The 24,365-nt window shown below is 42.1% G+C and overlaps 1 protein-coding gene and 1 long non-coding RNA gene across 2 annotated transcripts in view; one reads left to right on the top strand and one right to left on the bottom strand.

Annotated features, from left to right (window-relative positions):
• prom2 (prominin 2) overlaps nucleotides 1-21,123 on the bottom strand; it is a 28,168-nt gene extending 7,045 nt beyond the window's left edge. The window contains exons 1-13 of the mRNA XM_061228221.1: nucleotides 20,831-21,123; nucleotides 17,935-18,159; nucleotides 15,271-15,332; nucleotides 12,978-13,183; nucleotides 9,348-9,468; nucleotides 8,531-8,594; nucleotides 7,274-7,363; nucleotides 6,724-6,920; nucleotides 4,042-4,116; nucleotides 3,002-3,065; nucleotides 2,597-2,753; nucleotides 1,614-1,766; nucleotides 977-1,100 (exon numbers count right to left, since the gene is read on the bottom strand). Coding sequence (XP_061084205.1) covers nucleotides 977-1,100; nucleotides 1,614-1,766; nucleotides 2,597-2,753; nucleotides 3,002-3,065; nucleotides 4,042-4,116; nucleotides 6,724-6,920; nucleotides 7,274-7,363; nucleotides 8,531-8,594; nucleotides 9,348-9,468; nucleotides 12,978-13,183; nucleotides 15,271-15,332; nucleotides 17,935-18,157 — 1,536 coding nt within the window. The 5' untranslated portion in view covers nucleotides 18,158-18,159; nucleotides 20,831-21,123. The remainder of the gene's footprint in view (nucleotides 1-976; nucleotides 1,101-1,613; nucleotides 1,767-2,596; nucleotides 2,754-3,001; nucleotides 3,066-4,041; nucleotides 4,117-6,723; nucleotides 6,921-7,273; nucleotides 7,364-8,530; nucleotides 8,595-9,347; nucleotides 9,469-12,977; nucleotides 13,184-15,270; nucleotides 15,333-17,934; nucleotides 18,160-20,830) is intronic.
• LOC133118327 (uncharacterized) lies at nucleotides 20,528-23,066 on the top strand. Its single transcript, XR_009706384.1, has 3 exons — nucleotides 20,528-20,636; nucleotides 20,836-20,985; nucleotides 22,919-23,066. It is a non-coding gene; the product is annotated as an uncharacterized LOC133118327 (long non-coding RNA).
• The last annotated feature ends 1,299 nt before the right edge of the window (nucleotides 23,067-24,365 follow it).

The raw sequence follows: 24,365 nt of genomic DNA, 5'->3' as shown, positions 1-24,365 counted from the left end.
TCAAAGCAAGCGCACAGACACACACAGCGGCACGCACATTCACAGAAGCACATGCAAAAAATAAACACACACGCACAAGCACAGAGACACGTGGACAGACAGAGGCGTGACATCACAGACACAGATGGACAGAAACACAATGTGTGGAAAGTGAGATGTTTATCCACTCTGTATATAATGTAACATAATACATATAAGCTAATTCATGCATTTTAGCTGTTGCACAAGCCCGGCTTCCAGAGAAAGTTACATGATTTACATTGTAAATATATGTCATATGCCATGCAGTGTGTGATGCAGTCTGCTCTCACTGAGGGAACAGACCAGACCACTCTTTCAGGGCACACTGTGTCCAGTGTGGTTATGCATATTTATACTGTCAGAACTTTGTTCCTTAGATGGAAATATGGCTGAATATTAATGCTATGTGCAGGTTTAGTGAATCGATACTTGAAACAGAACTTTCTGTTTAACTTTATCGTTCGGTATTTTCAGAATGCACCAGTTGTTTTGGTTGAAAAACATATCCCTTGTTAACGATTGTTTATAGAAGTAAAGCTATCTTTCATCAACAGAATATTCCACAACCTCATATTTTTACAGATTCTGTAGGTTTGATGGCACTGGGACACCAAATCTAAACATATTCCTTTGTTACATTGTCTTATTAAAGAGCGCTATACAAAAACAAGATTCACTGATTCATATAATGGTGCACAAAGGTTATTTCTGTTCTAGTTTTCATATAAATATGTTTTTGATATTTTAATCTAAGACCACATTATCAACATTACAACATTATCTACAATTTTTATTTTATTTTTTAATTAAAAAGATTCTAGCATATGTGCTCTATATATCATATATATCAAGTCCCAGGAGAGGGGTTTCACTTTTCAACTTTTCTTCTTCTTTTCTTGCTCACTTGCCTACTAACCTAATTTATACAGCATCATTATTCTACACATGGCCTTACCTGGAAGATCTGCTGGCTTTGCCACGGTTCACACACCAGTGTGGACACGTTCCCCCCGACCAGGAAGAGCACCAGCACCACGATCATGAAGATCCAGGAGAACAGGAAACTGAACCCCACACCCCTACAAACACACAGCAGGCCAGCTGAGCCATGGCAGAAGGTCACAGTAGACCAGAAACTTGACCTGGAAAAGTACTGTGCGTGTATTTCTATATGTGGATACCACAGTAACTCTCTGCATACAGATAAGCATAACAGAATCCTTATATCCATTCACACTTTTAGTTCCAGCAACTCCTGATTTGCAAATTGAGCGATGTCTCTGAACACACACACACGCACCATGTAAATAGGCATACCCACACCACACACGCCAGGCTCCCCAGCCCGAGAGACAGAGACAGACACGTGTTTATATATACTGAATGAAGTCATTAGGTGCAAATACTTCTCTGTAGGATAATGTAACAGCTAGAAAATATGATATTTCACAAGAAGTACCATATGGTACATGGTGCAAACACTGTCCTGCCATGATGTTCCCTCAGTCCAAGATGAAGTAAATCACCTGCTAAAACAAACTCAAGAGAGGGTCGTCTGAAGCATCGGTTGGCCTGGTCACTGTGATACTCACGCCATCAGGAAGGTTCCTCCACAGTTGGCGGTGCCGGACCTCTTGGTGGGGTCTGCTTTGGGCTGCAGGCCCACGGGCCCAAGCAACAGACCGAGGACGTTGCACAGAACCACCAGCAGAACCGCACAGCTCAGAACCAGGCCCACGATCCAGCTGGGAGACAGACAACGAGAGCTGATCAGTCCAACCCAAATGCACCAGGGCTGTCATCATCACCCAGGAATGGAGGGTTTAAATAGAGGATGTATTCCTTGTGTTGGCATTCAAGAGTCAAGTGCGCAACTTTTCCAGATTTTTCTTATGGCACCCCCTGGGGGTTTTCATTAATACATCCATCCAAGAGCATTTGCACTCTTTGACAACTGAGGACACAAATTCTCAGCAGTAAAGCCACATACTACTGACCCCAGAGAAATTTAGGATCCGAAACTCACTTTTAGTTCAATTCAAATTTTGAAAAAATCCCAACAGCGTCTCCTAATGTCTGGGAGAGCAGCAACTCCTGTACAAACAGTGGATTATCTGAAACAACTGATTCTAAAACATTGGTATCTTTTTTCATACCATATGCTTTCTAAATAATATCCCAATAGTATACCAGTTATTTTCATAAATCACAGGGGACACAATTCATGCATGAACAACAATTAGTTCTATCAAAGATAATTGTGTCCATTTCACTTTCTGTCACTAGATGGCCCTAGCACTGTAAAACGCCCAATGGTAACACTTTCCTGTTTCATTTAGAACAAAAGGTTTACTGGTATATGCTTTATCCAGGGAGTTTTTAGTGAGATAGAAGATTGGAATGCAATTTGCGTAGGAGGAGAAACACATTTTTGCATGATAGCACTGGTATATGTCAACAACTATTTTTCAAGACATCAGAACCCATGTTGTGCAAGCATCCATTTTAGAAAAAGGCTCAGGATGAACTGAAGTCAGAAGATGGTAAACAGCACCCTCCAAACACCCTTTCTTACCTTCTTCTTCCTGCCAGCTCCACCTCAGGCGTGTATGTGCTGATGTATCCCCGCACTTCCTCAAGCTTGGCGGACACATCCTCCAGGGCGTTAAGAGGGATGTCCTGATGCAGCTGGGAAATATCTTTCTTAATGTCCTTAAGCTGTGCTTGGACATCTACACAGGCAGGAGGTGGGTGTTAGCGCTCTAACTCAGCGTACGAAGCTACGGCTGTGTACCACGGAGAAGGCTGTGTGCCAGAACACTGCTAAAGCAACAAAGACGTTTTTTCCAAAATGATCCAATATCATACACTGCCCTTTATCAACACCAGTTGATAAAGATGGACAAAGAAGGCTATATTGTATTAAAATATTACTCTCTGAGAAATTGTAACATGCCAGATCTTTTCCCCAAATACTCACTCTGTACTGTGTCTTCAGTGTCATTCGTCACCCGCTCAGGAAGGTTGGCCAATAACTCTTCTCCCTGGGGGAGAGCGGAGAGCTGCTCAAACCCACTAACCTCAAATTTATGTCATCATAGCTAAAATATAGCTGTAATCATACATACACTCACTGAGCACATTATTAGGCATTTATTAGACCTATTTTGTAGACTTCTACTGCTGTAGCCTATCCACTTAAGAGTTATGATGCATTGTAGGCCAAAATGCAAGAAAAATATACACTGCGTTCTATAAATGCAGACATTCCAACGTCCTTTTTTTAAAGATTGCAATGGGAATGACCAAGACTTGAACCACAATAAAATAATTACTCCTGTTTCTTTGAGCCAATAATCTTTCGGTGTCTAATATTTTTGTTGTTTATTAGATCATAATATGTAAACAGCCGTTGGTAGCATTGCTTGATTAAAAAGAGAAAGGGTTTAATTTGAATAAAAAGTAAAGAACGAGATGTCACACTCTACCTGGCTTACTCAACAGTACATTAAAACGGAAATTGCTGAAATTGGGTTTTTTTACCGTGTGGCAAACTTTTGTTTTGATAAGAGCGGCACAAATGTTTTTATCCCACTATTTCATCAAAAAATTATAAATACATATATTTATTCCGTAATTATTGAGATGGCATATTGTGAAAAAACTGCTTTTTATCAGAAGGCAAATGATTTGATGTAAAACACACATTTTTAAATGGCCCACTCTCCAAAGATGCAGCATTCCACAGCCTAGCGCAACCACTGTAATCCCACTTTATGCGTTAGTGTTCTTACTGCAAACCTCTTCGGATAAGAGCATCTGCCTATTGGCAGTAATGCAATGTGATGCAACACGGTGAAGGTGGGTCCCAGCTGAAGGAAGTGACTCGCACAAACTGCGATGCAGTATGTGAAATACTGTATGTCCCCTTCCACAAGCCTCCCTCTGAAAACCTGACCAGTGTGGCGTGTCCCTAATGTGGCCCCTATCGCTCCAGAGACTAGAGACAGGACGACTCACCTTCTTCAGTCTAGAGTCCAGATCAGCCTCCACTACTGCGTCTATGGTGGACTGGAGCTCACTAAGTTGGGGGACCTGTGAGACAACGCAGGACCAACACAATGCAGGCTCAGAAGCACGCATTCACCACATGCTGTAACTGTGGGAGGGAATCAAGTGCATCTCTGCAGCCCGTGTGACTTCCGGGGTCAATACAGTACATCTCCAGGGTTTCAGTTTAGCATCCAAAACAATGCAGTACATCTTTCTACAGTTTTAACATTTAACATTACGGTAGTGATACAGTATGTGTGCTCCTGCTCAGGCATGCCATGTGTGCTACAGTGTAATTACAGGTGTGAATCACCACCACTTATCAGATGCATAGAGCACACTTCGATATGCTCATTTCTGCCGTCGCAAACTTCACAGACAAGGAACCCCACGGCATGATGCTGCCACCACCATACTGCACTGTAGGGAAGAGGTTTCTGTTTTTAAAAGAAATTGGCATATCCAATCCCACCCGAATCTGGAATGTTCAATTTGAGAACTATGCAGAAGCGTGTTCGTACACGGCCCCCTCCTGCCGGCTCAGACAGACGGCGGTTCCCCTCAGAAACACGCCCCGCCACACAGAGCTTCTGTTCGCACTGCAGTCTGTCTCACTGGAAGCTGTGCGCGTGGAGAGCAGGGGTGGAGGTGACCCCATTCAGACAGCACGCGTGTGCAGAGGGCAAGCCTCGGACAGCCAGCAGGGGTGGAGGTGACCCCATTCAGACAGCACGCGTGTGCAGAGGGCAAGCCTCGGACAGCCAGCAGGGGTGGAGGTGACCCCATTCAGACAGCACGCGTGTGCAGAGGGCAAGCCTCGGACAGCCAGCAGGGGTGGAGGTGACCCCATTCAGACAGCACGCGTGTGCAGAGGGCAAGCCTCGGACAGCCAGCAGGGGTGGAGGTGACCCCATTCAGACAGCACGCGTGTGCAGAGGGCAAGCCTCGGACAGCCAGCAGGGGTGGAGGTGACCCCATTCAGACAGCACGCGTGTGCAGAGGGCAAGCCTCGGACAGCCAGCAGGGGTGGAGGTGACCCCATTCAGACAGCACGCGTGTGCAGAGGGCAAGCCTCGGACAGCCAGATGGGTGGATGAGACCCATTCGTTCTTGCTTCCAGACTTGCCTTTTGAGTCATGGTTTCTATTTTTGAGTCATGGTTCCTTTCAGGACATACTCCCATATAAGCTAGTTTTGTACAGAGCTCTTGATACTATAAACAGCTGCACCTTCACTCCACTCTCAGCCACTGCACACCCTAGCACTCTCAAAATGATTGTTGGGGTCCTGGTAAATTCCCTCACGAGTCTCTCACTTTCACCGAGAATTCACCGCCTACAGAGTGACATCTTGACAGATTTGCACAAAAGATCTTCCACACCCATACGTCCAATTCTTCTAAACTTACGGAATATAACGTATAATCTCTTGAATAAGCTACACAAATTTGTCAATTGAAGCACTAAAGTGTTTCTCTGGAACAAAATGACCCAGTACACGTGATATGGGGACACATTAGTCAATAAAGGAAGTTGACCTGTGGCATAATGGCTTATTCAGTAAGTGAGAGGGTGTGTCTGAGAGGGAGTATGGCCAACCACTACAAAGCTGAATAAAGTTATGCAACTCTCCATTTTCAACAGATATATCATATTCCACACAGATCCATCCAAGAATGGCTGAATGGTGAATAATTCCTATAATCCAATTGGCAAGGGTTGTTGTGGTTTGAAATCCAAAAAATAATTTTCTGACAATTAGTCCTGAAAAGAAGTATTCAGACCTTTGTATGTCAGAAGTGGGCAGCAGATCTAGCTCTCCCCCATTGTTCTGTCTCTGTTGTGTTTGTGATGTACACAGACAGGGGTTCCCACATGCTGTAACCTGAGCGCTAAGCTTTGTCCTCCGTTGTGAAGGCATTAGTCAAGAGTTTCTGGAACGGAGAACACACTACACACTTCCCACTAGGATCCAGTGACAGAAGGTCAGAGGGCACGGCTTCCAGAACGTCACGGTGTCCCAGAACAGAGCTGCTGTAAAATTGGACTCCTAAACATTTTAATGACTCCTCAGCGGCGACAATACAACATGAAGTACCTTTAAACTATTTCCTGGTACAGGGACTGAAACCAACCCAGATGGACAACAGTTATGATTAAGCAATGTTATGAAATTAGGGCTTACCTAAATATATAATTGTTCTGAATAATTATAAATGTGTGAAAAGGGTGTTTACGCAGTGGACAACAGAGACGATGGTCCAACTTGTGTGTTCACAGAGCTAGCTCTATAATGTTGAAAAATATAGTTTTAATATAGAAACAAAGGAAGTCATGCAACATCTTAAATGGTTTCTCCCCCTATTCACCCTATTTGGAATGCCCATCAAGACATTCCTGCGTTGATTCTAACGTCAATGTTATTTGGCTAACAAAGCTAACAGCTAACACAGAGCGAGCTACGCCCACTTCAGGTAGGAGGACTTGAGCCTCCAACACGCCTCCCAACTTATCACATAATACATGACAGACCTGAGTCTAAAATTGTGAACAATCCCTTTAACGGGATAAGCCACCCAAAAACCATTGTCGTCAGTGAAACGGATGTTTTGGGCGCAGAGAGGCGAGGGTGCTGATGGCCTGCACTCACGGTGAAGCTGGTGTCCAGGGTCAGCTTGGCCAGCTCCGGCTGTAGCACCACACAGTCCTGGCAGTCCGGCATCTGGAAGGTTCTGTTGACGCTGTCTCTGGTGGCGGTCAGGTTGGCCTCCAGGGTGTCCAGCTCCGGCCGCAGCTCCTCCTGAGTGGCGTTCAGCTGGCCCAGCAGCTGGATCGTGCTGTTCACCGCTGAAACAATAACAACAGCCCGAGGAAGGGAATTCAGTCATTAAATGCCGACATTTCTTCACGGGCTAAAGAGGTGATGTCAGGCATGGGTGTCCAGTCCTGAAGGGCGATCGATCTGCAAGTAACTCCAGTCCTGAAGAGTCATGGTGCCTACAGGGTTAACTCCAGGTACAGAGGGCTGCAGTTGCCAGGGCCACAGGCTTTTCTGATCAGCAGTTAGTTTAGGCCTTGAAGCCCAGGCATGTGCACTTTCCAACCAATCGATATCTTAATTGATATCTGGTCCTGAAACACTAAAACCATTTTGACGTGTGCATACTGAGTGGGAGTCATTGGTCAGGTGTGGCCGGTACCTTGGGAAATATTTCGGACAGTATCCAGAGCAGGATTTAAGGTGCTCCCCAGGTCTTTTTGGAGGTCTTCACCAACCAAACGGCCAAAGTCTAAGGGGGGGGGGGGGGGGGGTAAAAGACAACAGAGATAGACAATTTTTTTAAAAGAGAACAACAAAGGGGCAAAGGTGGACATTATCTACAAGTAAATTCATCAGAAATATCAGGAAGCATTGCCTTTCACATTGTTTCACACATCAATAATAACAAGACACCAAATCCAATACTTTTCATTTTTCAATGTGGTGTTTTGTTCATTTCGGTTTTTCATTTGTGGAGTTTTCGCAATTACATGCGGTCTTTTGGTAATCGATGTGGTCCTTTGGGAATTCAAGTAATGAGTTTTAACTATTTTATGTGGCCTTTTGTCATTTGTCATAGAATGAGTTGCCAGATATTGTTGCATGAGGAGGGAAAAAAATAATAAATTACAGCATATCCACACCACCAGCCACATTACAGACATCTGCTGTTTTGGCATATGTTGAATAATTTCTCATTTGTAAATACGCCTTTGAGTGTGTTAAATAGGGGTGGGTGGGGCTGTTAAGCCACAAATGCTCTGTTCAGGAGTGCAGCTGGACTGCCAAAAGCAGTGGCTCGACATTTCCGATGAGAACGTGTCCTTGCCCGTTCAGTCCTTGCATTCACTCTCCAAAATGGAAGAATGACACGTGTTATAAAGTTTCTGGGGCACTGGCATATTGAAATCCTGCCCGTGGGTCAGCATTGGTGTTGGCAAGATTAGGATCAGGGCCGGGCATCATCTGCTGGTGTCAGGAATCATAGCGGGATCAAATCACATTTTTTACATCATGATAGCCATCATAGCGGGAGGCAAGCGAAAGATCCAATAACATCTTTTTATTTCTACCTCATGGCCTGGCACAGTTTTGGGTTCCTGTCTGTGTCTGTCAACCAAATGGCTTAAGCAAACAAAACGGTTCATGTCCACAATACAAATATTATTTCTTGAGTCATTTGTTTCCCCTATTTTATTGCCAAGGCTGAGAGTATTACACCAACATCAGGCCTAAAAGACACCACATCTAGAAATATGCCTTTGCTTGTATGTATTTCATATGTAATATGGGTTACTCAACAATTTTGTATTGTTTCTACCTGTGTGATACCTGCAGAGCAATCGGCAAGTCAAACATTTTGAGCGGAAACAAAAACGAAGGAGTGCTGTTCTCCTCCTCCACCTCGACCACTCACCGTTTACTCTGCTCCCAACCTCATCCACGGCCAAGACGCTCTCATTCACCACCATGCCAACGTCCTGAGCAAAGCAAAGAGAAACTCATGTGGCTCTTTTGTTGAACAACTTAAATCACCCTTTTGTTCTGATAGCAGTCTGAGCAAACACGGTCCTTCCAGCAACATACCGGTTAATGGTGTTGACTCTTCTGAGAAGCATGACCAACTGGAAAGTTTTATCAAACAAGCGATATGGCTGCTTCTACTGAGGTATACGCAGACGTTTTTCTCAGAGAAAAAATCATTACTACTTCACCCTTCTAGAAAATATAAAGTGGCAGTTTTAGATTTTGGTTTATTGGTGATTTTCTGGCCTTTCGAGAGCATGTTTTTACATGCCTAGTACATGAGATACGTTTCCTGGATTTCAGTTTTCTTGAGAAAACCTTAGGTGTTAAAAAGAAGGTAGTAGACTCATGTGAAATCGCACAGGTGCATTCACCATCAAGGGAGTTAGTCCCATTCCCAGGCTTTGTACCTGTGTTTGCATTGTAAACTCTAGATAAGATCTTTTTCTAAATGGCAGTAAAGTGAAAGCAAGATATGCAAGGTATGAAGTGGACCGATGAGGTAGCTAACCATATGCTGTATTAAATCTACCCTTAATGGTTTTCATCACTTATAGCTAGATCTTATAGCTCATAACATTTCTACAGGTGAAGACGCTTTGCTGGTGGAAACAGCGGCACAGTGAATCCTGTTTGGGGACATTTAATACAGTGTACAGGTATCACTTCTCCTCAAACATCGAGATGAGGGCTCTTTTTCTGGTCACCTGCGGAACAGCTGCGAGGTAGGTCTGGAGGTTGTCCAATGTGCCGTCGGACTGCGTCAGGCTGTTCTGCACACTGAAGGCCAGGGATTGGTTGCTCCTAAACATGCAAACATTCCCTGCCCTGGGAAAACACAAGGGGAGGAAATGTCCTTTGTCATGTGATGTGTTGCCAGGCAATGTCAGAGTGCTGAATTTGCAAACCGCGAAGAGTGGTGATAAAACACTGTGACTTCACACACAAGATTACAGAAGATTGTTCCCTGAGACTATATGTTTTACCAGCAACACATAAGGGAGAAAAAAAAGCTAAAGAAAATAGGAAATGAATAACCCTTCAACCCTTTGCTGACAGTCTAAGCACTTAATTAAGGTGTTTTCACTTTTATTTTAAAATTCTTTAAACTCCAGTTGGATGATGCTGTGGCCTCCAAAATTATCGACACCCTTGATAACCCAGTGAAAACAGAGATTTAGATTGCAGGCAACCCCAAGACTGTGATATAGCAACCCCTATTAAACTATGGTATAGCAACCACAAAACTGTGGTATCTGTCCTCTCCTAGAACAGATTCGAGATGGGGGTCAATATTCCACAGTGCTTTTGACAAAAGGTTAATGATTGTCCAGCCTAGATTGACTTATTAATATATGTATAAGAAATATCACACTTAGATGCTTTTTTCTTTAAAACAAATATGAAAATGACCGAGAAGAAAATTGCAGAATTATGAATAATGTTAATGGTTAACAAAGCAATCAGTTCATTACTCACAAAAACAAAGATAAAAATATTTTTAAAAAATGGTCACGGAAGTACAGTTAGTACAAGCCATAAACTGAAGAAATAAAATTCCAAGAGGGGAAATGATTCACAACAATAAATTGTGAAACATAATTCTACAGCAGAGGCGAGTGCTGTTAATGAAAGGCATGTCTACTTGAGCAATAAAATTGGTTTCCTGCTACAGAGGTTACATTATCACTTGGTTCTGCATTTTCAAGCAATTCTTTTGCAAAAACTACTGGTACATTCTGAAAATGTAATTTACGAAATGGTCACACAAGCATTTTAAATAACCAATTAAACAGAAAAGCATAACAAAGAAGAGCCACAGGGTGTGCTGGTTTTGTAAAATAAGCAACTGATTCAGAACCAAGAAACAAGCTGATGCGAATTAACACCTTTGCTAGTTTTGTTACTTTTGCTAGTTTAGTCTGGCTAGGTAAGTTGATTATTCATATATTTGCATGGTGAAGTATTAAAATTAAATTAAATCAAAAATCAAAAATCAAATAGGCCATAGTCCTTATCTTTGTTGTACAGGAAGCAGTTGAAATTGTACGTCCCTCTAGGTTCTTTCAGCGCACTTATCCCTGGTTATGGGTATGCACTTTATTGTACGTCGCTCTGGATAAGAGCGTCTGCCAAATGCCATTAGTGTAATGCAATAACAGAGTAATCAACTGCTTTCATTGATCAATTAAGTGCGTAAGAGTAACAATGAAAGCTGGCATGCCCTGTGGCTCTCCACAACAGGGCTGCCAAGCCCTGCACTAATTAAATTGATGATTAATTTTAGGCATGAAGAGTGCAAGAATCATGATCTATCTTTTATTTAAGACATGAAAATCCGTCTTAATTAAGCCATTGCACAATGTTACAGCAATATTTCACCGGAATTGGTCAGAGGTACGCATGTCAAAAGTTTGAGACATTTTAATTTCAGGGATGAATTGCTACTCAAAATGTACCGTTTTCAATAGGTTTGGGAGGGCTGACATAATAATTTGGGGTTTTTAGTGGGATTTTAGAAAATTTATATTTCACCTGAATTGGGTCAATGGTTCTTCGGGACCTGGTCTCTCATGAACCAGCGGCAAAACTGTGAGATTCAAATGTTTTAATTAAGACGAACGGCAGATCTGATCTTCAGGAATATGATTGTGCCATTTACTCAGTATTGACCAGATAGTTTACACCCTTAAAGCGGCAGAGTGAGAGACACAAGCCTCACGCTCGCGCTCCGTCACAGGCTACTGAACAGGTCAGGCCAGGCCAGGCCTGGCGGCCCCGTGTGGGAGTCTTTTAGGGCGGCACCAAGGCTAACATAGAGGTGGAGGCCCATGATGTCAGCACCCTGGCGTGTGCAACTGGCATGGGAAAGAGTCCACATCTGTAACACATCTCTAACACGCAGGAAGTTAGAGGAGTTGAACTGGCTCTGACCATATCTGTATAGGACAGAGGCAGCAGCAGCTAGTGTAGGATGACCTCACTTCCTGAATTCAGAAAACCTTTCCTTAATGCCTGGTCTCTGTCTGATCCTCTTACCAATTAATATCTCCCATATGTCTTCTGTATGTTTACACTAGGACTCGGAACTGTACTGTCCTCTCAGGTCCTCTTTGCACTTGTTCTTGTGTTTAATTTGCACTTTGTTGTACGTCGCTCTGGATAAGAGCGTCTGCTAAATGCCATGTAATGTAATGTAATGTACTGCACAATGTACTACAAATAATGGCAGCCACATGTGGTCATTACAAAACCGTAAAATACTAAGAGCTGATACATTTACATTTCAAAATATGTAATGAAACCATTAATCCACTGTGCACGGGAAGGAAGCAGGGCAATCGGAGGACCACAACTACTAGGTAGGTAGGAACACACACCTGGACGGATCAGTGTCCTTTCCACAGTTGGTGGCTGAGACCGGGAAAACCGCAGTAGAGCAGAGCCGACCAGCTGAACAGCCAAAAGCTTTGCATTAGTTTTTTTAGTTTATTATTTTTAGCCTGGATCTCCTGAGGGTTAAAGGTTAAGACGTTTGTTTATTTTTTTATTTGGGTGCGCACTCTCCTTCCCTCGAGCTTCAGCTGCTTCCCATTAAATACTGATGAAAACTGACATTTAGCATGTCACCCCGTGGCCACCCTGTAGTTTTTTTTTTTTTTTTTTTTTTTTTTTAAAGATAGTTTTTAGGCCTTTTTCAGCTTTATTGGACAGTGTATAGTATAGAGAGACAGGAAGAATGGGAGCGAGAGAGAGGGGAAGACATGCGACAAATGTCGGACAGTCGGATTCGAACCGCCGACGTCGCGGCTCGCAATGAGCATGCGGTCAGTGCTCTACAGGCTGCGCCACGGAGACACCCCCCCTGTAGTTTTTTTAGTTTATTATTTTTTGCCTGGATCTCCTGAGGGTTAAAGGTTAAGACGTTTGTTCATTTTTTTATTTGGGTGCGCACTCTCCCTCCCTCGAGCTTCAGCTGCTTCCCAATAAACACTGATGAAAACCGACATTTAGCATATCACCCTGTGGCCAGCTCTTCTGCCCGCTCAGGATGTCACGGCGTGTGGCATCCTCCCACATAATTTCAGCCAATTAGCAACACTGCTTGGACCACTTCATTGCTGCTTGCAGTTACATTTGTGTTTATGATTGTGAATAAACACTTTCAGATGAATGCGTTACACTCCTGTAATAGCCAGTGTAAAACCAACAGATCTTCAGAAACTACATGAAGTACGCAAAGTATCCTTCATCGCACACAAAAGCTGGCTGGACCAATTTAAATCATGTGCTGGAACAGACAGGTTACTGAAAGGCGGGGTTCACAGAGTCCTTACAGTGTTATGATGGTGATGCACAGCAAGGCCCAGTAAAGCCCTCTGCGTTGACAGCCGGTTGACTTGGTCTGCTCCTGGTACATGTGGCCCCCACAGTTACCGCAGCAACGGCAGCAGGCGAAGAAGAAACCCACCAGGGGCATCAGGACAATGTAGAGGACCCCGATGGCTGCGCAGACCAGGAAGCCCACCTCATAACGCAGTACCTGAGGGGCACACACACGCACAGGTTAACACGCTGCAGATCTCATCATCTCCGAGGGAGACGCATCTTAATCATATACCGCATACCACACCCTCTCTGAGAGACACTGTTCTCACTCATATGCCACATCTGCTCTGAGAGACATGGTTCTGACTCATATACCACATGATCTCTGAGAGGCACTGTTCTGACTGATATACCCCACCATCTGAGGGGAAACACCTCTGACTGTAATACTGCACAAAGCATGATCTCTCCTCTGACTTATATACCAATTTATTTACATTTTATTGGCATGATGCACATCATTTGCAGACATGTCAAGATGTCCTCCTGTTTTTTCAGAGCTGCGTCTGAGACCACGGCCCACAGGGAAGATGGCGGTGACAGAGAGTATCAGATGGCTCTGGTTTTGGCTACAAAAAATTCAATATTGAGGTCAAAGTCACTTAGAGCACATTTCTTCCCCATTCTGAAATTTGGTCTCGAGGTACATCATCCATTGCAACACTAACAGTGCATCATTACCCATTATGGCTTGTGTTATCTCATCTGTCTCAACGATGGAAAATTTCCCACCTCCTATTGCAGAATTTCATCACATGTTGTTTTTTATTTTAAAAAAGCAACTTCGTGTCAAACCATTTCTTCATTTCAGTGACGCACTCCTAATTTGTTCCCACCCCTTGGGTTCATGAGGTCCCTTCACTCCACTATTCATCACAGGTCTCGGAATGCAGGACTTCAATCTCCAAAATCGTAAAGCTATTTTTAACTCTCGGATAGAGTTTTTATGGAGGACACTTCCAGACAAATGGGGCTGGAGGGTAATTCACAGCTTCCAATGACGCAAGCTTATGGTTCAGCGACTGGTGGCATTCGTCATGTGACACAGTACATTGAAGTGTTTGGCCAATCTGACATGGCTCGCCTGTATGAGCCCCCCTCACACATAATGTATAAGGAAGTTTCCAATGAGAAAATGCTCTTGCATGAACGGGAAGACAAAAGATTACAAAAGAAAGCTGATAACAAGGAACCGAACAGTAAGAAATGAAAGAACAGGTGCAAGAACACTTCCTCGGGGGAAAACCAGTCTTTGAATTTATTCCATTCCATGCGACCATTTGCTTTCTGCATGATTAGCCATTGAAGCTCTTTGAAACAAACAAGGGACAAATATAAATCTGATATTCCACACATAAAAGTTGAACTAACGAAAGTAACATGGCATGATATACAGAAAGCCTTAACAGGTGCGTTTATGAATGTTTGATCTATATGTCTAGCTCACTCACTATGGGGATTATTATTATTAACTAACAGGGAACATATTCTAAAGCATCCACATAAACAGCAGTTAACAACATACGCAGCACAAAAGGTCAGCAAAGCAAAACCAACAAAAATGTGTCACTTTACAATGCAATCATTTTAGAATGCTCAGTGCATTATTACAAAAATATATTTATTGCTTTGTATAAATTAAGAAAAAAAAAAATTTCCTACAATTTTTAGAAATGTATATTTAAAAGTTCCTTTTTTCATGATGACTGATGATGCAAATGGATTAACTTTGTGCTTAACCAGTATATTTAAATATACTGACCACAATGTGCCCATCTTCTAATGGCTACTTCCAGCATTATAATGCACCATGTCACAGAGCAAAAGTAATCTCAAACTGGTTTCATGAACATGACAATGAGTTCAGTGTTCTTCAGTGGCCTTCCCAGTCACTGGATCTGAATACAATAGAACACCTTTGGGATGTGGTAGAATGGGAGACTCATAGCATGAATGACAAATCCGCAGAAATTGCGGGGTGCAATCATGTCAACATGGAACAGAATTTCAAAGGAATGTTTTCAACATCTTGTGGAATCTATGCCATGATTGAGGGCAAAGGGAGGCCCTACCCGGTATTAGTATAGTGTTCCTAATAAAGTGCTCAGTGAGTGTATATAAGGGTTTCTTTTATTCTTTATATAGAACTTTTTTTTTTACTGAATTTGCATTACTTTCCAAGCCAATTTGAAACTGAAACCTCACCATGCATGCTATAACGTGTTGACAATTGCAACATACCTTATTGACAGTGTCCTGAATGGTGGCAGTACCAGCATCATTTATCAATTCAAGCAACAGTTCTGGAGAAAAACACAGGAAGCACACGCTAAATTCAAAACAAATCTGAAGCACTCATGTGTTCAAGAACATCAATACAAGATGACATACCTTTAACATTGCTTTGAGGCAAATAGACGCGTAATGATATCACAGATTGAAAGAGCTGACAGTAGTCATGTGATCTGTGTGAGAGAAGGAGAGTGTACTACTTAGGGGCAAACGTTATGTTTACTGCACCATAATGTTTACATCTCACCATCCTAGAGCAGGATTACTCTGCAAGAAAAGTGCCCCAGATGAAAAGGTTATCAGCCAAGGTTTAAGAGAAGTAAAATGACTCGAGAATTTAAAGACAAAAGAGATGCACTCAGCCAACTAATAACGTTTCATTACAGAAGTGGCCAATTCATTGTAAACTGTTGTTGTCAATTCTTCCACAATTCTTCCTCATTTGTTGGCACATTTCACTAATCTGAACCAGGTTTTTATCATGTGTTCATCTTTTTGTGGCAACAGGAACAATTGTTGTTCTCCAACATGAAACTGATCTTCTACTCTCATTTGTCAAAACTGTGTAACCATGACGATGCACCAGCCCAGCACAGCCAAAAGTCACTGTTGGTGTTCATTGAAGTAGGCTTGATTTATTAGCTCATACCACCAACCCTTTAATTGCTGAGGGAAAGGAGAAGGACCCATTGTCTTCCTGAGTCCGGAGGACACAAGTACGTCACTCACAATGTACAATATAGCCAATTACCTGTAACCTGATCAAAGAACCTCAGGTGTTACCCATGGCTGTGAAAATATAAATTAACAGAGGACTTATTGATGTTATTTGATTCCTTTGCCACACCACAGCTCATCTGGAGCATTGCGTGCAGTTCTGGGCAATCCACTAGAAATGTATAGAAGCTCTTGAAAAATGTAGGAAGAAGAGCAACTAAAAAGGTTCCTGTTATGTCAAGTTACATGGATACACTAAACATACTTTAATCACTTCAAGTTTATATCAAAAGGGGATTTGACTAATGTTCTTAAATTTATCAGAGAATATCAGGGATATCTGGGACTATTTATCAGAGAGACAAGTTGATGTATGGCCAGGTTATGCATTAGATGCAAGCACTCTAGGCATGCTCAAAGACTGAAGCAGTGCTGAACACGCTCATATGTAGGTACAGTAAATGATTACCCAGGTGCGGTAAGTAAGGGGGTTAGGAGTGCTTCTTACTTATAAGCACTTTCAAACTACTTATATTTCCATTCATTGCCGATATGTATGATTTTCTGAGCTGAACGGTTTGTGAGAAAGCCTTATCGGTATGTTGGGATTGTGTATGTGGTGGGGCTGGGAGCGTTTTTATGCTTCCTACTCCTGCATATTTGTTTTTACTTTTTGTTGATTCAGAATGAATTCCTAGTTTCTTGGGACGAAAAAATACTTTTTTTCTCTGCCAGTTTTTTTTGTTTCGATTACCAGAAGTGATGGTCGCTTGGTTCACACCCACCAGAGACAGAAGCAGGTTGGTTACACTGTGTGTGCATTTCATTCCATAAGGCAGTAGAAAATGATGTCATATTTCACTCTAACTGCAATTAAGTTCAAAGAAGTGTATAGCAATATTGTTATGGTTCAGAAGTACCAAATGTTGACATTTACAATCAACACAATTACGACCACTGGCACCTAGGTATTTTGGCTACAAGTGCTTGCCCACTTAACTCCTGCTTGCAGCTATATTTATACACAGATCCATTTAGATCTATTCATATACTACACCTTCATTTGTAGGTTGTGAATTGTTGCACACTCAACTGACACCTACAAATTCTTCACAATCATGATTGCACTCTGAAACATTCAGTCTTCAAGAGAGCTGCCTGAATTGGTCACCGATTACCCAAGGTGGTCAGCACTCTCCCAAGGTCAAAGAAGGGTGAACGACAGGAGGATTGAGTGAGTCACACAGGGCTAAGGCTGCAACAGAACCACAGCCATGGAAGAACAAACACAGGTGGCCAGGGTGGAGGCATTTCTAACGTCACCACTTTACAGAGATGAAACCCATTACCTGTCCGGCCAATCTGAAAGAAAGCATTTGTCCCCTGAGAAAAGACAGATGGATCCATTAATGTCTGTACTGGCCTTGCTCTGTGTAACACGAGCACATTAGTAATGTATACCTGTGGGCCACTTCTTCCTATTTTAGTTCTAGAAAATGATTAGGCTTCAAAGGCTGTAGCCTATACACTCCGTCTAACTCAACAAGCCTCGAATAGCGTGATCTTTTACGTGAATTATAGGTACCACAACATATTTCTAAAAACAATTGTGCTTTAACACCAAATTAGATGTACTACAGATCAGAAGAAGTCTCAAGACTGTAGCAGCAACACGCACCAACAAGCACACCAGACCCAGGCCAGGTTCTCCAAAGGCAGCTCACTATGTGTTCATCTGAATCACAATCACAAGGAGTGAGTTGATGTGACTAATCAGAAAATACTGGTTACATCCCCAAAATTGGGTGGGTTTATTGCACCATTTTCATTAGGCGTATAGGGGAGAGAGATAAGCCAGGCACATGAGGTTTGGTAGGAACAGAAAAGCGAGCTCACCTTTGGGGAAAGGATTTGGCTGGACTGTGTTGAGGTAGGACTGGACAAATCCGGACAGGAAGCCAATGCCTGCATCCGTACCGGGACCCAGCTGGTACTGACTGCCGTTCAGGTCTGGTCGGGTAAGGCCCACGGGGCAGGCTCCATCCCCAGCCTGGAGACGAGCCCCCAGACATGCCCACAGGAACAACCAGCGGCCCACCAGCCAAATGCTCACCCTCATTCCTGGGTGTGCAGATAGAACAGGATAACTCACCACACGGCCCAGTATAATGGGGGTGAAGACGTACATAAATTATAGATAAAATACACCTTTCAGTGAAACAGCTTTGAATAAATTCACTACAGGTACAGAGGACCAAGGCTAACAATAAAGGAATGGCCAAAAAACTGCTCCCTCAGTGAGACAATGGGAGATAATCTTTTCCTGGTTAGTTACAAAATACCAATTTTCAGACACAAAAACCAGACTTTGGTGTGTCATTCTGACAGCTGAAAAGGGAGATATTGATAAATAAGGCCCAAAAGTAGTATTCCCAGAGACATTTATGTCTGTACTTATTCACAAATCATGAAAATTAAAAAAAATATCCATAAGATGGCAATATAGAAGAGTGGAGGACAGTTGAAAGGACCATTGATTTTTGAAGCATTCCAATGCTACAAATTTATACATGACCTATACATACTGTAGCTACATACATCAAATTATAACATAGTGAATAGGGCTGCATTAAACTATTTTAATTATAATATGGAGCAGGAGATTTGGTTAATTTAAAACAAATTACTCTCATATGTGTGTAGAGTACTCTAAACTGGGGTAACACAAAAGGCTGTCTGAAAATACTTTATACAGTAAATGCATATGATGTGGCTACTTCCAGCATTAATCCTGTCTCCCAGACAGATATAAGTTTATCAGAATAGATTTACTTTCATTGAATCCATTAGTATATGAATGTATTAGTAGGAGACCCCATGTTTCTAAGAAATACATTTTTCTTTCAATATACATCGCCTCACTGTCATAGCCATGTATCACAATAGTAGCCTTTTTTCACCTTACAAGTAAATATAACTTGAAGATACTGTTCTGCCATGATGTCAAAAAATGCGGTGTTTTACGGTCTGCACCAATTTGACCATATGACTCAAGATCTGAGAAATGTGTACATATTAGTCCGCAGCTTGCATCTCTTCCTACAGCTGAACAGCTCCAAGACTGAAGCCATCCTAGTCGGCACACCACACCAGGTCCGCTCATCCACCATCACCAGCATCACCTTCTCTGGCCAGAACATCCCCCTCTCCACATCAGTCACTAACCTGGGTGTTAGAATGGACTCTCACCTCACCTTCGAGACTCACATCAAACATCTGTGTAAAACGTCTTTCTACCACCTTAGGAACATTGCCAAACTCCGTCCCAGACTCACCCTGACAGATGCAGAGAAGCTCGTCCACGCCTTTGTCTACTCCAGGCTTGACTACTGTAATGCACTTCTCATCGGGATTCCTAGTAACGGCCTCCAGAAACTACAGTATGTCCAAAACAGCGCTGCTAGGATCCTGATGAGGGTGCTCTCCCCGACCACCTAAGGGCACCACAGACTGTGGATACTAAAAACCTACGTCTAAAAACCTACCTTTTTTCTAGAGCCTTCTGCTAGATAAAAAAAAAAAATTTTCTCATGTTTTGGATTTCTTTTTTAGCACTTCTGCTTTTTCATCTGTAGCACTTTGAGATTTAAAAAAAATATATATATAAAGCGCAATACAAATAAAATGTATTATTATTATTATTATTATTATTATTATTATTATTGTACTGGTTGTAAGCTACATTTAGAATAGACTACAAAGTTCTTAAAACTTATTTGGCTTTAAATTGTCTTGTTCCACAGTATCTTAGTGAAGTATGAATCCTTTGCTCTCCACTGTGATGATGCCCTCGAGGTGTTGGCCACATTGATCTTCTCAGGGGCTTCTCCTTTCCAGCACCGTGAGTTTACAGACTGCTTCAGCCTGGCCCACACAACACTGACGTTAAGAGTACGTCACTCTTCTGAACATAACTTGTCTGCTTGAATTGTCAATTTCACTAGCTAGTTTAATACCCCAAACTATAATCTGGCCACAGCTATGATTATGTGTTCCAATGTACTGTACTTGCCATTTATCATATCCTTAGGCAAACGCCAGCTCTCACCAGAAGAGTTCTCTCATCTGTTTTTTTCTTCGCCCTGGGTATTGTTTTTTTCTTTCTTCTCTAACCTCGCTTGCTGCCTTTTTGGGGTTTACAGTTAATCTTTCCTAATTTTTCCATTTGTGTAAAATGTCTTTTTGACGGACAGATTAATTTAATTTAATTATTCGTTATTTTTCCCCTCATCTCTCCGCAGGCATCATTTAATTTTTTTTCTTTACTCAGACCACTTTTGATTTTCACTTTTCGCTGTTTACATTAAACGAACTTCATTTAATCTGTCTGTTATTACTCCGTGTGTTTTTCCACATAGTTGTTGGCAAACCTCTGTATGCAATCATGTTCAATAAGCACCTTGTCCTGGGCACATAGCGGCCCTACACTTAACTGGGAGAGCTTTCAAGCAAATGCTGCTAAAATTGTTCATATTTTCCTTCTGAAGATTCACACACACGAATCAACTAGAAATTGACTGTAGCATTCAAACTACACGGTATACACATTCGCATTTGTTTAGGATTTAAATAATTTATGAAAAGCACTGTATATCTACATAGGCTACAGTAGGCTACAGAAAGAAAAACAAAGTTCTCCCAAACCGCACAGCAAAAATTCTAATTTAGTATGCAGTTTAACATTTAGCATGCTACATGATTTTCTTTAAAGTTTACTTTAACTTCTGCTTACCTTAGAAACCTCAAGATTTTCAAAGCGGCTTGGAGTCGAAAGGTAGAAGACGGTTTTTTCGGTTAGACAGTGAGACGTGACTCGGGAGTACGGGGGGAAATGAAAAACAAGGGATCCGTGAATCCGTCTCCTGCAGGTGATCCTTGAGAAACCAGGTAAGCGTTTTACGGCTGCGGTTGACTGTGCACAGAACTGTGGTTCAGTCTTATGGAACAAGGGAGGACTGAGGGAGGTCAGCGCTGGAGAAAGCGAACGAGTAAAGTTTAGAGTGAAGAGAGAGAGAGAGAGAGAGAGAGAGAGAGAGAGAGAGAGAGAGAGAGAGAGAGAGAGCGGGAGAGGCATTCATCATAACAACAGTGCATGCATGTGACATCAGTTGCAGACATCCCACCTCTGCCGGAAGGTCCGGGAGCTCCCGGAATTCAGCACCTGCGCCACCTGATGCCCGCTCCCGGACCCCGGAGAGGTGGAATGTCTGCAACTGGCGTCACATGCATGCACTGTTGTTTTAATGAATGCCCTCTCTCTCTCTCTCTTCAGTCAAAACTCATTCGCTTTCTCCAGCGCTGACCTCCCTTAATCGTCCGTATTATCATGTCGCTAATTGATGCACAATCGCGAATTAAGGAGACAAAAAGGATTAAGGAATTAAGCACCGACTCCACCCCCGCGTGGTCTCCCGGAAAATTTTCTCGCAAGGGTGGCATGTCTGTAGTTGCGAAGATTGAATGGGCTTGTTTTTCTTTTGCTTGGATGAAACACTGGCCTATACATAACGTTTGGGTAGGCTACTCATGGTACACGAATGACCAAACTATATTCCAACCAATGGATGCTCAATAATGAAGCCTCTGTTAGTGGCCATTTTGCAGAAAACGTGCCTTTGACTGGACTATTGTTCCTCTTAAGGTGGGTGTAAGCTACACCAGTGGTTCCCAGACTCGGTCCTGGGGCCCCACTGTGGATGCTAGTTTTTATTTCAGCCTGGCACTCAACCTGCCACCTAATCACCCTGATGCAATTGGCTAGCATTCTCTCCCTCTCCAATTCAGCCAATGAGTGGTGACCTTCTCGCACAAAATGGCTGCCCTGCATCAACCAGGCGGGTGCTATACATTGGTGGTGGCTAGGTTGAGGGTAGTCCTAATCAACTTAATTAAAAAATGAATTGCTAATCGTGTTCTGCACAGATGCTCAACTCCAGGAAAACTTGAAAAAAGAGGCCACAGTGAGCAACAAACGCTCAGAGACCATTTTATTAGGCTGACTGGGACACCAGCTTGTTACTTCAAATCAGCTAATCACAAGTAGGAAATTAATCTATGAACGCATTCAGAGAAGGTCAATACGTTCAGTTGTTGTTCAGACCAAACATCAGCACAGGGAAGAAATGTGATAAAAGCAACTTTGATCGTGGAATGATTGTTGGTGCCAGACAGGATGGTTTGAGTATCTCAGAAACCACTGATCTCCTGGGACTTTCATGCACAACATTCTCTATTTTAAACCATCCTGCGAGTGGCAGTTTTGTGGTGAAAACATCTTAATGAGAGGTCAGAAGAGAATGGTCAGTCTGGTTCAAGTTGACAGGAAGGCAACACTAACTCAAAGAACCACTCTTTACAATAGGGGTATGCAGAAGAGCCTCTCTGATTACACAACACGTCAAACCTACAGCAGGAATAAGTCTAGAAAAAATAAGTCATAAATACCTGATAAAGTGGTCACTGAGTGGACACAGAGTTGCATCAGCATTATCAGAAAATATGCGGAGAAGGCTTTCAAAATTATCCACAAGGAGGTATATTGTAAATTAATATTATTAAATATCAAATATCAGGAAATTTGCCACAGTCTGAAGTCTTGGCAGGCAGATCCCCCGATTCTACTCATAGAAGAGGTCATTCTGAGAAGATTCTGTCTCGTATTGTAGAGTTCCTGAGGCTTCTGTGAAGCTATACCTTATCAGTTTTCTGTGTACAGTAAACTCGATAAAACAGGGAAGTCATTCAGTGCCAATAACGGGATTCAGGTCTGAACGGAGAGTGCGTTTCCAGTACCTTAAACACATTGTGTTTTTTCTTACAGATGCAAACTGCTGCAATTATGAACATAATTATGAACATTTATTAAGTGTGAAGACCTCAGCAGTTGCGCTTGAGCGACTGGCAGGATCACAAGAGGGAAAGGAATTGCAACCCCTAACTCCTGGGGGACCCCAGTGTGACAGCCAACGTCTCGCTCAATTAAAAGGTTGTTCAACACACAAATTGAAGCCCTTTCATAATTTCTTCCTTTATCCTTCTTTAAGTGAACACAAATTAACGCAGGTTTGGCTGGTTATCATTTGCTTTGCATTCTTCACCATCAAACCAAGGGTTAGTTTTAGTGGCCAGATTCACCAAATAGCCTACAGATTCACGTCGGTCTAAAACTAGATCAGTTCAAAAACATTTGTCCAAATGTGAAAATGTCGCCAAATGAAGAGAATGCGCCAACATTCAAAGTGTTTGGACACTGTGCTCCTTGTAGTCATGTTCAAAAAAGAGGGGAATGGCTTTTTTTTAAATAACACATTAGATAGGGATGATTTATGGAAGTCTAATGAAGAATATATTTAATTACAATTATACAGAACTTGGCAACTACCTTAAATATACAATCACAAATACACAAAAAATGGTGGAGGGTTAAAAAGCCCAGACAATCATGATTCTAAAAATATATTAAAATATATTTTGAGGGTCAGACTTTTAAAGGATCCGGCTAGTAGTTTCTGGGTCTGTATCTTTAAAAAAAAAAAAAAAAAAAAAAAAAAAAAGCATTATTGGGAATTTCAGTGTCCTTTAAAAAAAATGTATGCACCCTTTCAAGACTTATTCAGGGTCCAAATTTGGAGAGTGCCAAGCCAGTTTGCCAACTTGCAACCGAAGACGTTGAAGTTCGGACACTGAACATGTAATTATCAGATTATCTGGTGTTGACCAGTGTCCTAATCTCCCATTCTGAAGGAGCCGAGGTCAAGTGCATTCAGTAATGGCTTTACCCCTGGCAACAATTCAACCTGTAAAGATGCCAAAGAGTAACACTTCCTGGTACAGATATAAACAGTTTATACTGTGAAGCCTATAAAACTCACTTTTCACATGACACCATCGTACATATATATGACACCTATCATAGCCATCTTGACTGAAGTACTGGGAATTATAAGGGTAGGCTTTCCATTAGCCTCAAAACAATGCATGAACATGATTATCTGGTGCTTTGAACACTTGAACCACAGACCACAAAATGATACAATAGTGCGGTCTGCTGCTACAATCAAAGACCGCAAAATGACTCGTATGAAATAATAATAATCATAATCATAATATAGTCATGATACAAAATTATCTAGCATTAAGAGTTATACATCTACATAGATTTATATTCTCCAGTTACAAGTATTGGATCTTTCATGTTGTAATATTAGATAAAACCGTAGAAAAAATTAAATACAAATAAAAAAATAACCTCATATGAAAAATAGAAG

The sequence above is a fragment of the Conger conger genome, chromosome 18, assembly GCF_963514075.1.
Source record: "Conger conger chromosome 18, fConCon1.1, whole genome shotgun sequence".
Taxonomy (NCBI): Eukaryota; Metazoa; Chordata; class Actinopteri; order Anguilliformes; family Congridae; genus Conger; species Conger conger.
The sequence above is the reverse complement of the archived record's forward strand: the minus strand, read 5'-3'. Positions and strand labels throughout refer to the sequence as shown.